This window comes from Jaculus jaculus, chromosome 6, assembly GCF_020740685.1.
Source record: "Jaculus jaculus isolate mJacJac1 chromosome 6, mJacJac1.mat.Y.cur, whole genome shotgun sequence".
Classification (NCBI taxonomy): Eukaryota; Metazoa; Chordata; class Mammalia; order Rodentia; family Dipodidae; genus Jaculus; species Jaculus jaculus.
This window is the reverse complement of record NC_059107.1, coordinates 86446105-86463441: the sequence shown is the minus strand read 5'-3', so window position 1 is coordinate 86463441 and position 17337 is coordinate 86446105. Positions and strand designations below refer to the sequence as shown.

The 17337-nt window shown below is 37.2% G+C and overlaps 1 protein-coding gene across 2 annotated transcripts in view; it reads left to right on the top strand.

Annotated features, from left to right (window-relative positions):
* Positions 1 to 17337, top strand: part of Nell2 (neural EGFL like 2) — a 396883-nt gene that overhangs the window by 81972 nt on the left and 297574 nt on the right. For both annotated transcript variants that reach the window (XM_045153341.1, XM_004668535.3), the window contains exon 4: positions 11316 to 11466. In XM_045153341.1, the coding sequence (XP_045009276.1) occupies positions 11316 to 11466 (151 nt within the window). The remainder of the gene's footprint in view (positions 1 to 11315; positions 11467 to 17337) is intronic.

Sequence of the window (17337 nt, the reverse complement as noted above, 5' to 3'; positions counted from 1 at the left end):
AACTTCCCAAATTGATGTTTCAGGTCAAATTACCTATTAGCAGGAAAATGAAATCGTGCATTTCAGCATTTCACCTCTGCATAATTGATGGGGCATAGGGTACTCTTTTCTTGGCTACTCAGCAAAGATTTTGCTAGTATCTGCTTGTACAATTTAAAGTTGCACCTTGCAAAACCTTCACATTTTGTGAATGTATAACTTACATAAACATCTATCCATTATTTCTAGTAATTATTTCTGGTAATTAAATGTTATCAAAGCATTAATAGTATATAATGGAAATTCCACTTTGATCCCATTCATGTCTTTTAAAAACACTAATCTTTTTGCTAGTGCCAAGTCAAACAGTTGCATATGTGTGGAAAGAAAGATAGCCAGCTTTTTGAAAGGGCAGGTTTTAATGACTAAAAAACATTTGATCAAATCTCAAAGAAAATAATTGAATGACTTGTGATTGCTTTCACTTAAAATTAGTTTATGTATATTTCTCTTCTGTATTTGTAGTTATCCTCTTAATAAATAGAGATTTTATAGAATAATTATGTATATATTTCTGATATACCTAGGACCTATATATGATATAATTAAAAATGACATAATTTATGAATTTATATATTTAATGCTAAGTCAAACAATGAGTTAAGCCTTAAATCATACATAAGTAACAACATCTTTGTGCAGAGCTTTCATATGAGCTCTTAGTATGTTCTTAAGGATAAGACCAGCAAAAACCTAAGTAAAATTTTGTTTTAAATTTAACCATTTCTGTTATTCATGGTTTTAGTAGCTTTAATCAAGGAAGAATTATGTTCTGTCAATTATGGTAGTTCATGAATTTAGCTTTTATTATATATGAAAGACAGTGATTTGTGATACTAGCTAACAAATTGCAGGTATTCCCTCGTGCTAATGTGATTACACATTTTAAATTGGTCTAAATAAAATTCTGGCAGATTGATAATTTTTTATGCATGATCGTATATGTGTGTAATCTCACATGTAGAGAGATATGCATGTGCTTTGTGGAGGCTAGAGGACAAACTCAGTTGTCATCACCTGGAGGGTATACTGATTAATAAATTTTGATAAGCCCCTAACATACAGGTAACAAATGCAAGATAGACAAACATGACTGCATCTTCAAAAAACCATATATGCACAGGAAAAAAAGTCACTAAATAAAGAGACAATCTATGGAATGGAAAAAATATTTGTAAGCCATATATTTATGAGCTTATAAAATTTGCAAGGCTTTATGCAACTCAATAGCAAGAAAACAAATGACCCTATTACAAGTGAGCAAACGGAGACATGGGTAGGTCAATATTGAACCAGATGTGTTTGCAAAGTGCACAGACCCCAGATGTGGAGAACTTTCCTTTTTTTTTTTTTTTTTTTTTTTTTTTTTGGTGACATAGGCCTTTAATTCCAGCACTTGGGAGGCAGAGGATACTGATTGTAATTTGTTTTCGGATTCTTGGACCAGATAAACTAAATAATGCTCTTTGCTGAGTGCTTACTGTGCTTCAAACAATAACCTAAGTATTATATTTGTACACATTTATTCGGTCTTCATAATTACCCCATGAAATAAGTAGCTCTGTCACACTGCATATGAGAGAGAATATACAGCATTTGTCATTCTGATCCTATGTGACCTTTTATGACTTTTTCCAATTCTATCCATTTTCCTGCAAATTTCACTATTTTGTTTTTCCTTACCACAGAGTTTCTCAAATAAATAAGTAAAAATATTTTATTTATTTAATTCATTTTAATATTTGTATTTATTTATTTACTTATTTTTATTTTTTTATTAGTTTTCTTTTTTTAAAATTTAATTTATTAGTTTTCTTTTCAGCAAATACAGGCAGTTTGGTACCATTGTTTAGGCTCATCCATGATCTACCCCTCCCAGTGGGCCCTCCTTGTTGATGTAAATGGGTCGTGCATTGTGGAGTTAGCCCACAGTCATTGGTACGATAAATGTCTCTGCATATCATGACCCAACCTGTGACTCTGACATTCTTTCCGTCCCCTCTTCTGCAAAATTTCCTTGAGCCATGTTGGGTTCATTTTTGGTCTGCTTCAGTGCTGAGATGTTGGGGGCCTCTGAGGCTCTGGCTCTCTGATTTGGTAGGAGTTGATTTTTCTCTGTGTTGGTCTCCTTCCCCTTTGTGCTGGTATCCAGTTCATCAGGAAAACAGCACCTTTGCTTGTTTTGCTAATTTTCCTTAGTTTTAGTTGGGCCACTTTTGAGGTATGTTGGGGCAGCTCTCTACTTAGGATCTGCATCTATCTGAAAAAGAGAAGCAGATTCTCCAATGGAGAGTAAGTTAGCACCCAGAAAATTGAGATAACACTTTTTTGATAGAGAGTTTAATAGGTGTAGGCCCTCATGTACCCCATGATTGATGGTAGCTTGATATTGGAGAGTGGGCTTATGTTTGAATATGGTTCTGACTTGTTTCCCAGCTCCAGCTATGGGTCTTGTACCATTGAGGGGATCAGTTAGCCAAATCAAGAGCAGTTGGTTCCCCACCATGGTTGTGTGCCACTATTGTACATGTGTGGGCATCACACCAGGTTATTTGTTGCTAATTAGGTTAGACCATGACTTGCTTGGACAGATATTGGTCATTTCCCCCAGTCACCCATGTAGCGCCTTCTGGCACTAGACACGCTGACTGTCTGGGGACCGACTCTCTCCTGGCTTCCAGCCATGCTGTTCCATTTTACTTGTCAGCTGCATATGGTGTCTTCAGCAATAGGGTCTTATCACTAACCTTTGGTGGGTCATCAAGTACTCTGACAGAAATCTGTCATTCTTTTAGGAAACCTTGTAGGTTTCTCTTATCAAAAGCTCATTGTGGATGACAGCCCCATGCTGATACTGGGAAAAATGATGAAGAATTAACTAATATACAAGAGTTAGGGAGGAGAGACAGAGAGAGAAAGAGGAAGAGGGAGAGGGAGGGAGGGAAGATGTAGAAGGTTTAGGTTAGATTGATCCTACCCTCTCCAGTGTCCTGTGGTTCAGGTGTTTCCTATAAGGGTCTGGTGAAGGTTCAGCCATTTTGTCTGCCTTTTAGGAAGTAGAATTTTATGGTACCATTGCCGTTTGGTTCTAAATTAGTATTTCCCACCCCTTCTATGCCCTTCCCTCCCACCCCATCCATCCTTGTGTCTAGTCCATGAGATGCTTGCTGGTGTGTAAGGTATCTTGGGTAGATTCCGGTTAGGTGCTGTAGATGAGTGAGACTATGTGGCAATTTTTTTTTCTGTGATTGGCTAAGTTCACTGAGGATGATCTGTTCCAGGTTCACCCATTTTTCCTCAAATTTCTCTGTGTCATTTTTTTTACTGCTGTGTAGAATTCCATTGTGTAGCTATACCACATCTTAGTTATCCATTCTTCTAGTGATGGACATCTGGATTGATTCGAGCTCTTAGCTATTATGAATTGAGCCACTACAAACATGGTTGAGCAAATTTCTCTGGCCTGTGGTTTGAAGGTTTTAAAGTAGATGCCCAGTAAGGGAATAACTTGAGTCTCCATATTGCTTTCCAAAGTGGTTGTACCATCCTACATTCCCATGAATAGTGGATGAGTGTTCCTACTCCTCCACATCCTCACCAGCATTTATTTTCGTTTGATTTTCTGATGTTCACTATCCTTATTAGGGTAAGGTGGAATTTCATAGTTGTTTTAATATGTATTTCTCTGATGATTAGGGATGATGAACATTTTCTTATGTGTGTGTTTGCCATTTGTGTTTCCTCCTCTGTGAACTGCCTGTTCAGCTCTTTGCCCCATTTTGTGAGTGGGGTCTTTGATTTCTTCTGTTTAGAGTTTTGAGTTCTTTGTAGATTCTAGAGATTAGGCCTCTATCAGTTGAATAACCAGCAAATATTTTCTCCCATTCTGTGGGTAATCTATTGGCTTTGCTTATTGTATGCTTTTCTGTAAAGAAACTCTTCAACTTCATGTGATCCCATTGGTTGAGTTGCTGTTTAAGATCGTGAGCTACTGGGGTTTTGTTCAGGAAGTCTTTCTGCATTCCTATATCATGGAAAGTACTTCCTAAATTTTCTTCCAGTAGTATTCGAGTTTCTGGTCTTATATTGAGGTCTTTGATCCATTTGGATTTGAGTGTAGTGCATGGTGAAATGTGTGGATCATGTTTCAGTTTCCTGCATGTGGTTATCCAGTTTGTCTAGCACCATTTGTTGAAGATGCTGTCTTTTTTCCAGCCTATATTGTTCAGGACTTTGTCTAATATCAAGTAGCTGTAGTTACTTGACCCAAAGCCCAGGTCCTCAAGTCTATTCCATTGGTCTGTACTCCTGTTTTTATGCCAGTACCATGCTGTTTTTATTACTATGGCTTTTTCTTTTCTTTTTTTTTTTTTTTTTTTTTTTTGGTTTTTTGAGTTAGGGTCTCACTCTAGCCCAGGCTGAACTGGAATTCACCACGGAGTCTCAGGGTGGCCTTGAACTCATGGTAATCCTCCTACCTCTGCCTCCCGAGTGCTGGGATTAAAGGCGTGCACCACCACGCACAGCTTTTTATTTTAATTAGTTTTTTCTCATTGTATACAGTCAAGTTGGCATCATTGTTAGCCTCCTCCCTGTCCTCCCCATTCCGTATGGCCCTCCTTATTGGGAGGACTTTGTGCATTGCTCTGTCATGCATTGTGGTTTTAGCTATCAGTTATGGGTAGGAAGAATTGTCTCTGTGTATCATGACCTAACATGTGGCTCTGACGTTTATCTGTCCCCTCCTCCTCAAATTTCCCTGAGCCAAGTTGGGTTCATTTTTGGTCTGCTTCAGTGATAAGGTCTTGAGAGCTTCTGTTTCTCTGGATTTCTGGTTGATAGGTGTCGAGTGTTCTGTGTGTCTGTCTACTTCACCCTTGTGCTGGTACTAGGTTCACCAAAAAAGCAGCACTCTGGCTATATGGAGAACTTTCTTTTCTAGATGGTGGCAAATGCTAGAAAAACAGATCCAAGACTTACAAAATAGCAGGGAAGAGGAGGGCTTAGTACTGGACCAAAGCACGTCTAAAACACTTACCAGGGCTCAGGGAACATTGTAGAGGAAGTGGTAGATTAAATGTGCTACTGCTAGCCAGGGAACCTTCTGTATGGAGAAGGTAGTAGACACTGAGGAGACTCAAAACGCTTTAAAGCAGAAAATAAGAGGATGTCAATAGCTCAACACTGAAGGAGAGATAACATGCCTTCCAAAGGGGAACATTGTGGAAGGGGAGATGGAAGGAATATAAGAGCAACAATGTGCATAGGTGTACTCTTGGGCACGTCCTTCCTATATGAACCTATTGGTGCATTCATGACCCCACCATCATTACTTTTATCACCACAAATCCATTATGGCTCTGAGCACATCAACATCTGAACATGGAGGATAAGGAGGGGGGTGCAGAATGAGACAAGAAAATACAGGAAAACTACATTGAAAGAGGTGGTTCCCCAGGGGACTGGGTTGGAGGAGAGGGGACATAAAAGGATAAAGAGATGGGAACACAGTCAGATTACTACATGTTCATTTATTAAAGCTTATAATAAAAACATGAGCAAAGGATTTGAATGCAATTTCTTAAAAGTCATACAAATAGTTAACATTAAATAGAAAAAGATTAGCATCATTAATCATCAGAGAAATGCAAAATAGAACCACAATGAGATACAGATACAACTGTAATAAAAAAAGAAAACCAACAGGAGAGAACTTGTCTTTAAACACGGTCGAAGAGGACTAACATTACCTCCACATGTGTTTAGTTGCACACCCCCTACATCATACATTCATGCACACATATACACACACCAAAGGCTTGATAGCCAGTGATGGTGAGCATGTGGAGAAAGGGAACTCTTTTGCTGATGCTGTGAATGTAAATAGGCACAACTGTTATATAAAACAGTATGTGGCTTCTTTGTGAAATTAAAACTACAATAGTCACAATACAATGAAGCCAGCAATATCTCTTAAAGAGAAATGTCTACTGTCATGTTCAGTGCAATGTTATTAAGAGTAGCCAAATTTTGGAAAGAAGGTAATTATCCATTAGTGGAGGAATCAATAAATCATGGTAAATATTCACAATGGAACTCCACTGAGCTTTAGATGAGAAGGCAATCCTGTCATATGTAACAACATTGACAAACCTGTAATGCATAATGTGTAGTAAAGTAAGCCAGGCACAAACAGCCTTATGTAGCATCTAAAAAAGCATTGCATTCATAGATGTTGAATTAACTGGTAATTGCCATTGGCTGGAAAATGTAGAAAATGATAACAATGGGGCTGGAGAGATGGCTTAGCGGTTAAGCACTCGCCTGTGAAGCCTATGGACCCCGGTTTGAGGCTCGGTTCCCCAGGTCCCACGTTAGCCAGATGTACAAGGGGGCGCACGCGTCTGGAGTTCGTTTGCAGAGGCTGGAAGCCCTGGTGCGCCCATTCTCTCTCTCTCCCTCTATCTGTCTTTCTCTCTGTGTCTGTTGCTCTCAAATAAATAAAGAAATAAATAAATAAATACTAAAAAAAAAAGAAAATGATAACAATATTGGTTAATGTTATAAAATTTTATCTATACAGAATGAATGTACTGTTAAGATCTAATGTATAGTGGAATGAATCTAGGTATTGCTTCTGTGTTATATACTTGAAATATATTGACAGTAGATTTTTAATGTTCCCACCATTCATAAAAAGCAGCTATATAAGAAGTTAGATATGTTACCTCGGTTTTCATGTATGTGTGTGTGTATGTGTGTATGTGTGTGTATGTATATATATATGGAAACTTTTGCAACCAAGTTGGGTGAATTTAGGATTAGACAAAATCACCATGAAGATGCTGTTTCTGTTGATAATCTCAGTGGGTTCTCAGTCTTAGTCGTGGAAGCCAGTGCATGCTGCCACCACTTGCCAGAACAATCTCATGCACAGTAAATATTTTGGAATCTCATTCTTCTGGGTCCAAAGTGTGTTCTCTGAAGGAGATAGACAAAGAGAACAATCAACTCCTACCAAATCAGATATCCAGGGACACAGAGGCTCCCAACACCTCATCACTGAAGCAGACCTAAAATGAACCCAACATGGCTCAGGGAAATTTGCAGAAGAGGGGGCAGAAAGAGTGTCAGAGCCACATGTTGGGTCATGATACACAGAAACATTTCCTCCTACCCATAACTGATAGCTAACCCCACAATGCACAACCCATATTCCACAACAAGGAGGATCCTTCCAGAGGGGGAGGCCAGGGAGGAGGCTAACAATGGTACCAACTGGACTGTATTCACTGAGTACCAAACAAAAAAAAAAAAAACAAAAAAACAAAAAAACAAAACCATATTAACAACTTAGGCAGTTCTGTGAATTTAGGTACCACATTATGATGTCCTCTAAATCTAAATTGCAAACTTTGACTTCTCTTTTCTACCTTTGAAAGTGAATGGAAACCATCTTGCTCTTATTGCATTTACCTTCATTCCTTCCCACAAATGAGGCCCTTTGAATTCAGATGGATTCACCTACCACTCTTTCTTTTACCATGTGCATTTGGCCTATCAGTGACCATGGTTTTTAGATTCTACTTCCTAATCCTTGATTCCATTCCTGTGCCTGCCACTGAATCCTGAGGCCTCCATCATGTGTTTCCTGGATTCATAATCAACTCTTGAAAACACAGTATAAGGACAAAACTGGGTTAAATTATAGGGCTTGTGGAAAATGAGATACCATGAGAAATGAAAATTGCAATCCAATATGACATACCCTCTTAGATATTTTTATGCAACATCCAGAGACCCTAAAAAAATTTACCTTTGTTCTGGCCTCTAGAATGGATAACTAGTGGAGGAGAGCCTTCTGGAACCTCCATGAATCAGTGCAGGTCTTCTAATTCACACTTCTCTTCCACTCTGTTTTCACACCAACATAAGCGGAAGCTCTGGCAACTCTAAACTTTCAGACACTTGTATAATAAACTTGCTCAGTCAGAATGAAAAACATAGTATTATCTTTCTTATCACTGTAGCTTGAGCTGAAGAGGGCTTCTAGTGGTTGTGTTCATGCTGCTAAGGGCGGGAGGAGAGAAGCTTCAGCCTACAAATTACCATGATGTCATAAGAGTGGGCCCAATAGGAAGATATGGGGCTGGGATTACGTTGGATAAGGTAAGTCATATGGTCTTGAACTGGGACCCTGTTTAAACGAATTGGCTTTGAGTCTAAACTAGATGCAGGCACATAGGATATCACTTATCTCCCTGATGGGGTCAAGATGGAGAGCGCTTCTGCTCAGCAGGTTCATTAAACATCTTCATCAAACCATTCATGCTCCCTGGGTTTTCCTTTTTTTTTTTTTAATTGGCCTAATAAGCAATGCAAAGACCAGTAGGTCTGTACTTGTTACTAGTCAGAGGCAAGAATATTAATTTGATTCAGGAAAGGTTGGTGAGAGATGTCAAAATGACATTTAAATTTTTTGTTTATTTTTATTTATTTATTTGAAACTGACAGAGAGAGAAAGAGGCAGATAGAGAGAGAGATTGAGAATGGGCATGCCAGAGCACACAGGCACTGCAAAAAAACTCGACACGTGCGCCCCCTTGAGCATCTGGCTAACATGGGTCCTGGGGAATGGAGCCTCTACCAGGGTCCTTAGGTTTCACAGGCAAGCGCTTAACCACTAAGCCGTCTCTCCAGCCCCAAAACAACATTTTTAAAGATGTGAAATATAAATGTCAGAGGTCACCCCAAATATAAACATCTTCAGTGTTTTTTTTCTGTTTCATTTCTTTTGCTGATTCTATTCTTCACAGTCTCTTCTTTTAGGCCCCATTATTCTTTTGAGATCAACATTTATATATTCTTTAGTCTAAAAAATAAAATAAAATAAAAACTTAAAAATAATATATCATCTAAACTCTTCACAAATCTGACTCCAAATGCCATGGGGAGTTATAGGGGATTTAAGTCAGCATTTTTCTATATGAAGAACCACAGAATTACCTGAAACCTCTTAAGTACCTGTTTAGGGAGTGAAGTTCCAACATACAAGGCACCTGCTGCACATTTCTAAATTGTGTTGTTTTTACATACTGCTCAAGTACCTGATATCTCTGGGCCACATGCTTGGGTCTTTCTGTGTGTCTGATCATGGTTTGTGTATGTACTATAGTCCTATCTCTAGAGCTCTCATTTGTATCTCCATAAACCACTCTGCTCTGCAAGATGAAGGATGCCTCTTAGGTTCTACCTCCATGTAAGCAGGCAAAGTGTAAGAAATAGTTATAATTTAACTTTTGCACATGTGTGCCATATATGCACATGCATATGCAGATGTCTGTGCCCTTGCATGCATGTGCAGAGGCCACAGAAAATTGGATGTCCTCCTTCTTTTACTTATTTCTATATTTCCTTGATACAGAGTCTTTCTTTGAACCTGCAGCTGCCATTTATCCACCAGACTGACTTTGGTCCTCCTCATGGGACAGGTTACAGGCAAGTGTGGCCATGTCTAGCTGTCTAAATGGGTTCTGAGAAATAAAATTCAGAGCAAATCAGGCCCTCTCAGACTTTCATGCTTGTGAAGCAAGCTCTCTTACCCACTGAGCCATCTTCCTAACCCAATAATTTAATTAAAAGGTACTTTTACCTACAAAATTAAAAGTAAGTAGTTATGGTGGATGATCACATCTATTCAATTTAAAGTGGATCACAAATTAACACTAGATTAAATTACTCACATATAAATCTATTTTGTGGGCTTCTTTAAGAAAGTAGATAGTTTTGGAGCTGAAAGGAATATTGTATGGAATCCCTTCCACACCAGTCTCATCCCTGATGGAACATGGAAGCAATTGCAGATTGATTATTAAGCTTCTGAATTATGAATGTTGAGTGAAAATTTCTTTTTGGTGACAAGATGCTTTAATTTTCTTATAAATTTGAGCAAAACCCTAGTACTGAATTCCTTCTTCTGGATTAACAACCTGCTCCTAGACCAATTACTATGGATAGAATAGACCATGTTTTGATTGGCCAAGGTTGGTTTCATAACAAAATCTAGTATACAGGTGTCATGATTTGAAAGTTGGAAGGAGTGTTTTTAAATAGCTAATATGATATTTTTCATGAAGACAAATTGATAATGACTATGGGAACATAATAATTCATCACATCATCCTGCAGAGTCCTGCCCCCACCCAGTCAAGCCCTTCCACACATCCCCTCCAGGAATAACTGCTAGTGTGCCTCGTTTCATCTGGGTTGTCATGCATGCTCACATCACCACAGTGGTTCAGAAGTGATCCAGCACATAAAGGGTGGTGGGGCTGTCGACTTCTTCTTTTCAAGTTATTATTGTGGTCCCTTTCTTTGCCTGGTAAACTCCTGACAAATGCCTAGATGAGCCTTCCCTTCTTTGTGTACACTGTAAGTATGAAAACCTTATGCTTACAACAATCAGGTGGTTGAATGATATGGTTTTTCTGATCACTAAATCCATTACGATCCTTTTCCTATTTCTCCCACATGCTGTGTGCTTTTAGGTTGCATGCAGTGTAAGACTAAATCATATCTAAGGGCAGAGTAAAAGTTTATTTTTTTTCTAGACAAACTTTCTTGGCTAGTTTTTCTCTAAGCCTAGCTAGAATGAGGTGGAATTAAGTTCTATGCATCGATTCCAAGAAGTATGGTGAGATAATTTTATCTTAATGTTTTATCTGCTGCACAGAAGTCTGGGAGTGACTAATTTCACTGTTCTTTTTGAGAATATATTTATAGCAAGCCTTCTGGCTAAACACATCATTGGAGAGAGTAGCACATAGATTTAAACCCAGTTTTCTCTTAGGAGGTATCAGAAAGTTAAATGGCCCTAGTGTTGTTACTTAGTTCACATTGCAGTTTGTTTATCTTTTACTTATTGTTTATTTGCCCATTGTTGATACTGATGTGGTTGGTGTATCTTGGTTTGAGTAACTGTACAGAGAAATGTGGGAGTTACCATTTTCTAATAGAGTTCTTTGATTCTCTGCTCTACAGGTGAAATTATTATAAAAAAATATTCCCCAGATGCAAATTTATTAATTCATGTAATTTTTGTCTGTCATGTGCTATATTTATCATAAAGTCTTGTTAGAAGACTTGCTAAGAGTCCAAAACTTAGTATTGATCATCTGTTACTTGATTAGTTTTGTTGAAAAATGTTATGTATAAAAGGTACTTTATAAAACCAAATTCAACTGTGTTCTTAATGTGTATTTACTTACTTATTGTAGATACTCCCAGAAGCATAAAGGCATCCACTGATACAGCAGAACAGTTTTTTCAGAAGCTGAGAAATAAACATGAGTTTACTATCTTGGTGACCTTGAAACAGACCCATTTAAATTCAGGAGTTATCTTCTCTATTCACCACCTAGATCACAGGTAAGTAGAGCGTGCTAAGTTTTGTATGTGTTCTTTATATGATTAAGTGGATATGTTAAAGAAAATACACAAAGGGCAGCACTGATATATACATAACAATATTAAAATACAGTCACACACACACATACTTGCTTTTGTGTGTAGATATAACATGCTATATGTGTGTATGTGCTTGGGTCCTTTGACTTTCAGGCAAGTGCCTTATCTGCTAAGCCATCTCTACAGCCCAGAGTCCTAATATATTGTGTGAGGTCCAGGGTGCTGATTCTGAGCTCATATTTTTGGCTATTTAGTAGAAAAATTGAGTAGGAATTTGTGAGTTTATGTTCTGGAAGGAAGACTACAAAACATCTACCTACAAGAAAATAAACAAGTAATATTCTAAGAGATGGAGTGTGACTGATGCTCTCCTTTTTGTGCCTACTCCTGACTATAGTCTTACTTCAGTTTGGCTAATGGCAGTGATACATTCTGCTTGCCAGGCTAAGGAAGTAGAGAGAAGGCGGGGAGTGCTGGGAACCATGGTGATGTTGGCTCCAGCACTGAGAGTGATGGAATGAGATGATGCTGTTCAGTAGGAGGATAAATGTCAAGCCCTGTAGGTGGTCAACCCAGCATTTATATGAAATATTTTAGTTTTTATCTGCTTTACCAAATATGTGTGTATTTCAAGATTAAGTCTCCATAAAGCTATGTTTATATGAATATATGCACATGTTAATTCCACATGAGTTACTAAAACATCATGTATTTGTTTGGATCAAAATTACAGAAAATATTTATTGAGATACTTTAGATTTTAAATTATACTTCTGTCATGATTCAGAACCCAGAGGGCATAACAGGAATAGAGAAAGCAATGTTTTTACCTTCTCATGTTCTGCCATCTAGTGTGTATCCCTGGGAAACTCTTATTATCATTGATGGGATTTGGGAAATAAGGAGAACACGTTAGTAGCCCACCCAGTCAGGGACCACTAGAACTGGCGCACATGCTGGTATATGAGACTTGAAACTTTGTGAGCTCTTTATCATTACTTTGGTAAATTAAATAGACTAGAATATAGAAGTTTGTAAGTTATGGAAACCAGCAAATGTTATGAAACAAGACTTTTAAAATGCAGGCTTTTTTATTTTTTATTTTTTTACAAAAAGCCATTCACTTTTCTTATTTCTCTTCTCTCATCCCTAAATAGAGAGAATTGGCATGCCAGGGCCTCCTGCTACTACAAATGTACTTCAGACATATGTGCCACCTTTTAGTATCTTGCTTTAAGTGGGTACCAGAGCATGGTACCTGGGCCATCAGGTTATGTAAGCAAGCACTTTTAACTGCTGAAGCATTTCTTCTGCCCCTCATTACTTAAGATTCCTAACTACTGTGCTTTGAAAGGGAAAAAATAAAAAAAAAATTAAAAAAAAACATGGAAGTGATTTTAACACATTGCTTCAGGTATCCAGTTCTATAGCAAATGTAAAAGAGAAATACCAAGAAAGTAAAAGCTTGCTTGGAAAAGCAAAAATGTATTTGCCAGTAAAAATGAATTCCTTGTGCTGGCCATGGTGGTGCATACCTTTAATCCCAGCACTCGGGAGGCAGACGTAGGAAGATCACTGTGAGTTCGAAGCCACCTTGAGACTACATAGTGAATTCCAGGTCAGCCTGAGCTAGAGTGAGACCCTACCTCAAAAAAGAAAAAAAAAAAAAAAAAAAAGAATTCCTTATAATTTCAAAAGGCCTCATTCTCATTGTTTTACCAAACTGCAGTTTCTTCAGGGCAAATAAACTTTCTTGATCCCTTGCTTGTGGATATGGTACAGTTACCCAGACTGTATTGCATAGTTCATGACTCTTATTTTAAACAATTTTGGGCTTTGCATAGATTGGTTCTCATGAAATTATTAGAATTTTCCCAATAATCAGGTTTTATTAATGTTTTTAATTTTGAGTAATTTGCAAATAGCATACAGGGAAACAATATGTAATACTTCAAATAAACAAAAATGCCTTGTATGAGCCGGGCGTGGTGGCGCACGCCTTTAATCCCAGCACCCGGGAGGCAGAGGTAGGAGGATCGTTGAGAGTTCGAGGCCACCCTGAGACTACATAGTGAAGTCCAGGTCAGCCTGAGCCAGAGTGAGACCCTACCTCGAAAAACCAAAAACAAAAACAAAAACAACAAAAAAAATGCCTTGTAGTTTACCATCATCTGTGTCAATAAACTTGAGATAAAATAAGAGGATTTTTTCTACTCTCTTAATATTAATATTATATATCCTGGGTAAGAATATATTTGTGTATGTAGTTGTTAATATGTATCTTTATAGTTTTGAGTGCTTGTCATATGTTAAGTCATTTTTTCTTCATATTTGTAAGTAAAAATTAAAGTTGTTGGCAATATTTGCTTGGCTTAATGGTTCTGAACTAATAGATGACTGTGTATTTTGGGTGCAATTAACAGGCTGGCATAAAAGCTGTTGCACTCTATTTTTTTGGATGTACTTTATTTAGTAAATGACATTAAGGATGATAGGATTTATAAATTTAAAATTTAAACTCCCAATTTCTACATAATAAAATTTACTTAGATTTTGTTCTCTTAAAAGGATCCCTATATCCTCATTTGTCTAACAGAATTGGATCTCATTTTAATTCTCAAAGTTGCAGTACATATTCTACCATGGGTTAGCACACATGCATCATTACTGAGCAGGTATAGTGAAGTGATCATCACAGCAGCTTAACTGATGGTAGGATTAGGCAAACAACTAGAGTTTCTCATATTTTTCTTACAAGTGTCAGATTTGTATATAAGTGACCTGATAAACAGATATTCATGCTTTAATAAGTATAGATGATTTCATAGAGTATGAATCCTTGTCTCATGCTGAAACAGCATGACAGTTGTGCTTTTTCACTTCTGCAGGTCCAAAAAGTAGCTGCTGCTCCTGTCACTCAGAGACTAAGCAACCTAAATTCACTTCACTATCCATGTTGGGTATTACCTCCCTGGACAGGGATGCAGAGTACCAGGGAGTTTCTGGTCTTCATTCTATTTTGACTATGTCTAGTCAGGTCCCATGCATCATAGACCATTATGAGGTGCTTCTCCCATCTCACTTTAGTGCCTGCGCATGTTCTCTCTTCACTCTGTGACTCAGAGGACTGGTGCTTTGGCTGTTGTGTAGGGAATTGTATGGAGGGGTAGGCATCCATGTTTTAGAAAACCTTGCTGGCATTCCTGTTTGAATATTGTGATTCCTATTTCTGTGTGGCATACCATTACACTTTAAGTGGGATCAAGGGTGAATTCTTTATTAGAAAGAATTGGCCCATGTGACTTTTAATAATCAGCCTAGATGTGTGCGTGTGTGTACATCGTGTGTGTGTGTGTGTGTGTGTGTGTGTGTGTGTTTGTAGGCCATGGGTTTATTTCTTCAGATGCTGTCTACTTCTTTTGAGACAAGGTCTCTCATTGGCCTGGAGCTCACTAACAAGGTTAGACTGGCTTCTCAGTGAACCCCACGGAATGTAAGTCTCTGTATAAGCAAGAGATTGCAAAGTCCTGCCACCACACCCACTGGCATTAAATTAGGTCCTCATGCTTATAAGGCAAACACTGTACTGACATAGTTATTCCTCCTCTCCATCACCTTCCTGGTCATGTCTGCTACATTAATTTTTTTTTTTTTAGTCAGTCAATACAGTCAAGTTGACACCATTGTTAGCATCCTCCCTGTCCTCCCCCCTACACAGGGACCCTCCTTGTTGGGGTGTATAGGTTATGCATTGAGGGGTTACATTTTGTTTTTGTTAACTTTAGCATATATATTTAATTTTAATGTTTTTTTCTAAATACTTTTTCTTCACTTCAGTAGGGAACATTTGAGGCTCTTTATTTCAGTTCTTGTTCTTTGCTAAGAACTTTAAACTTTATTATTTCCTCTACCTTTGAAAGTGTTGATAGTCTAAGTTTTGCTGACTACCATGATCCCCTTTTCCTTAAGATCAGAAGCTTGTTGTGCTTCTAACAAGCTTCTAATGATTGTCTACTGCCATGTTTTCTGTAGAAGGTGAGTATAAGTTGAGCTTTTAGAAGTCATCAATGTGGAATTTCTTTTTGGAGAAGGAAGAGCAAATCCATTAAATGTGTCACTGCCTTTAAATGTAATATGCTTTAGGTAGTGACATTTTATCTCGCTACTTTTCTTCAGTGATATTGTCTCTAAAAGTAATACCATTAATAGTTGTAAATACTTCATACTTTTTTTAAAGAATTTTTTGATATGCTGAATGTTACTATTTATGTATGCTTGTTTGGCTGTTATTTTAGTTAATTCCTTTCTTGTATATTTTTTCTATATTTAGAGAAATTTTTCTTTAATTAGGGCCAAGTAGTCTTGAATCTTTGAAAACTTTTTGTTTATTTTCATTTATTTATTTGAGAATGACAGACAGAGAGAAAGAGGCATATAGAGCAAAACAGAGAGAGAATGGGTGAGCCAGGGCCTCCAGCCACTGCAAAAGAACTCCAGACGTGTGCTTATTCTTGTGCATCTGGCTAACGTGGGTCCTGGGGTATCAAGCCTCAAACCGGGGTCCTTAGGCTTCACAGGCAAGCGCTTAACCGCTAAACTATCTCTTCAGCCCAGCCTTACATCTTAAAGACATTGTATTTTTATGGTTTATCTAACTGTTAAGCTCATTTACAATGTAGTCTAATATGGCTTAAGATTTGTTTATATAAGTAATTAATTAGTCCATCACCAATCATTAACTTTGTTCTGTATCTCCAGAAATGAAATATTTTACTTATGTTAATATTAATTCTTGGGTTTTGTCCTGTGTCTTATTAGTTTTTATGCCAGTAATACACTGGTATAACCAACATTTTCATATTGTAAATCAATGTACACATTTTAAAAATGTAACTACAAACACCCACTGAGGAAAAAGTTTTATGTTCTACTTCTGGGTCATATTAGATGCATAGTAATCAGTATAGTATGTTGAACAAACAAAACAGCATAGTGATAAATTAGAATAGACTCTCACTCTAATCAATGAGTATGGCTATTTTTCTAAGTACTATGTGTATATGTACTTCTAAATTGTATTCTATTGAATAGATATATAAAAAGATTTAAATATAAGTATACAAGTCAGGTTTAGTGTGTTCTACATAATTGTGTATAAATTACATATCTTATAAAGAGGATTAATATATTAAAGACCCACTTTCTTCAACAATGAGATAACATTGTTTTGTTGATGAGCTTAAATAGTTTTCATATGTTTATTGATCAATTATATATCTCATGTTATAAATGGTCTTATCTATAAACATTGTCAAATTTTCATTTCCTTAAAGCCAGCTTTATGTACTAAGGATGTCTTGTTACTGTCTGCATTTTTAATTTGCTTTAAGGTAGTTATAGATTTTTGTTGTATTAAATTTTCTTAATTGATGTGCAGATGAATCAATTTCTATTTTCAAATTAGATTGCAGTTATTTTAATGGCACAGAAAGAGGGCAGAGTACATTTTTCTCAAAAAGCAGAGAAAGCTATCCAAATAACCAAAAAAGGACAAAAATTAAAATTTGCATAAAAATTGTGATTCAATATATAAAACAAATTTGGCACGGTTTGGGGAAGAAATTTAAAATGAGAGACATGCTGCGCAGCATTATTCTTTGGATGATGAGGAGTCCACTGCACTCACCACACAGGTGAATGGTTATTTGAGCACAGAATTTCCATCACCATCAACACCTACCAATTTTGCATTGATGGTATTGAGGTGTACTCCTGGGTCCTATATTCTGCTCTACAATCTTTTTATTGGCCTCCACAAGAATATTATCCCAA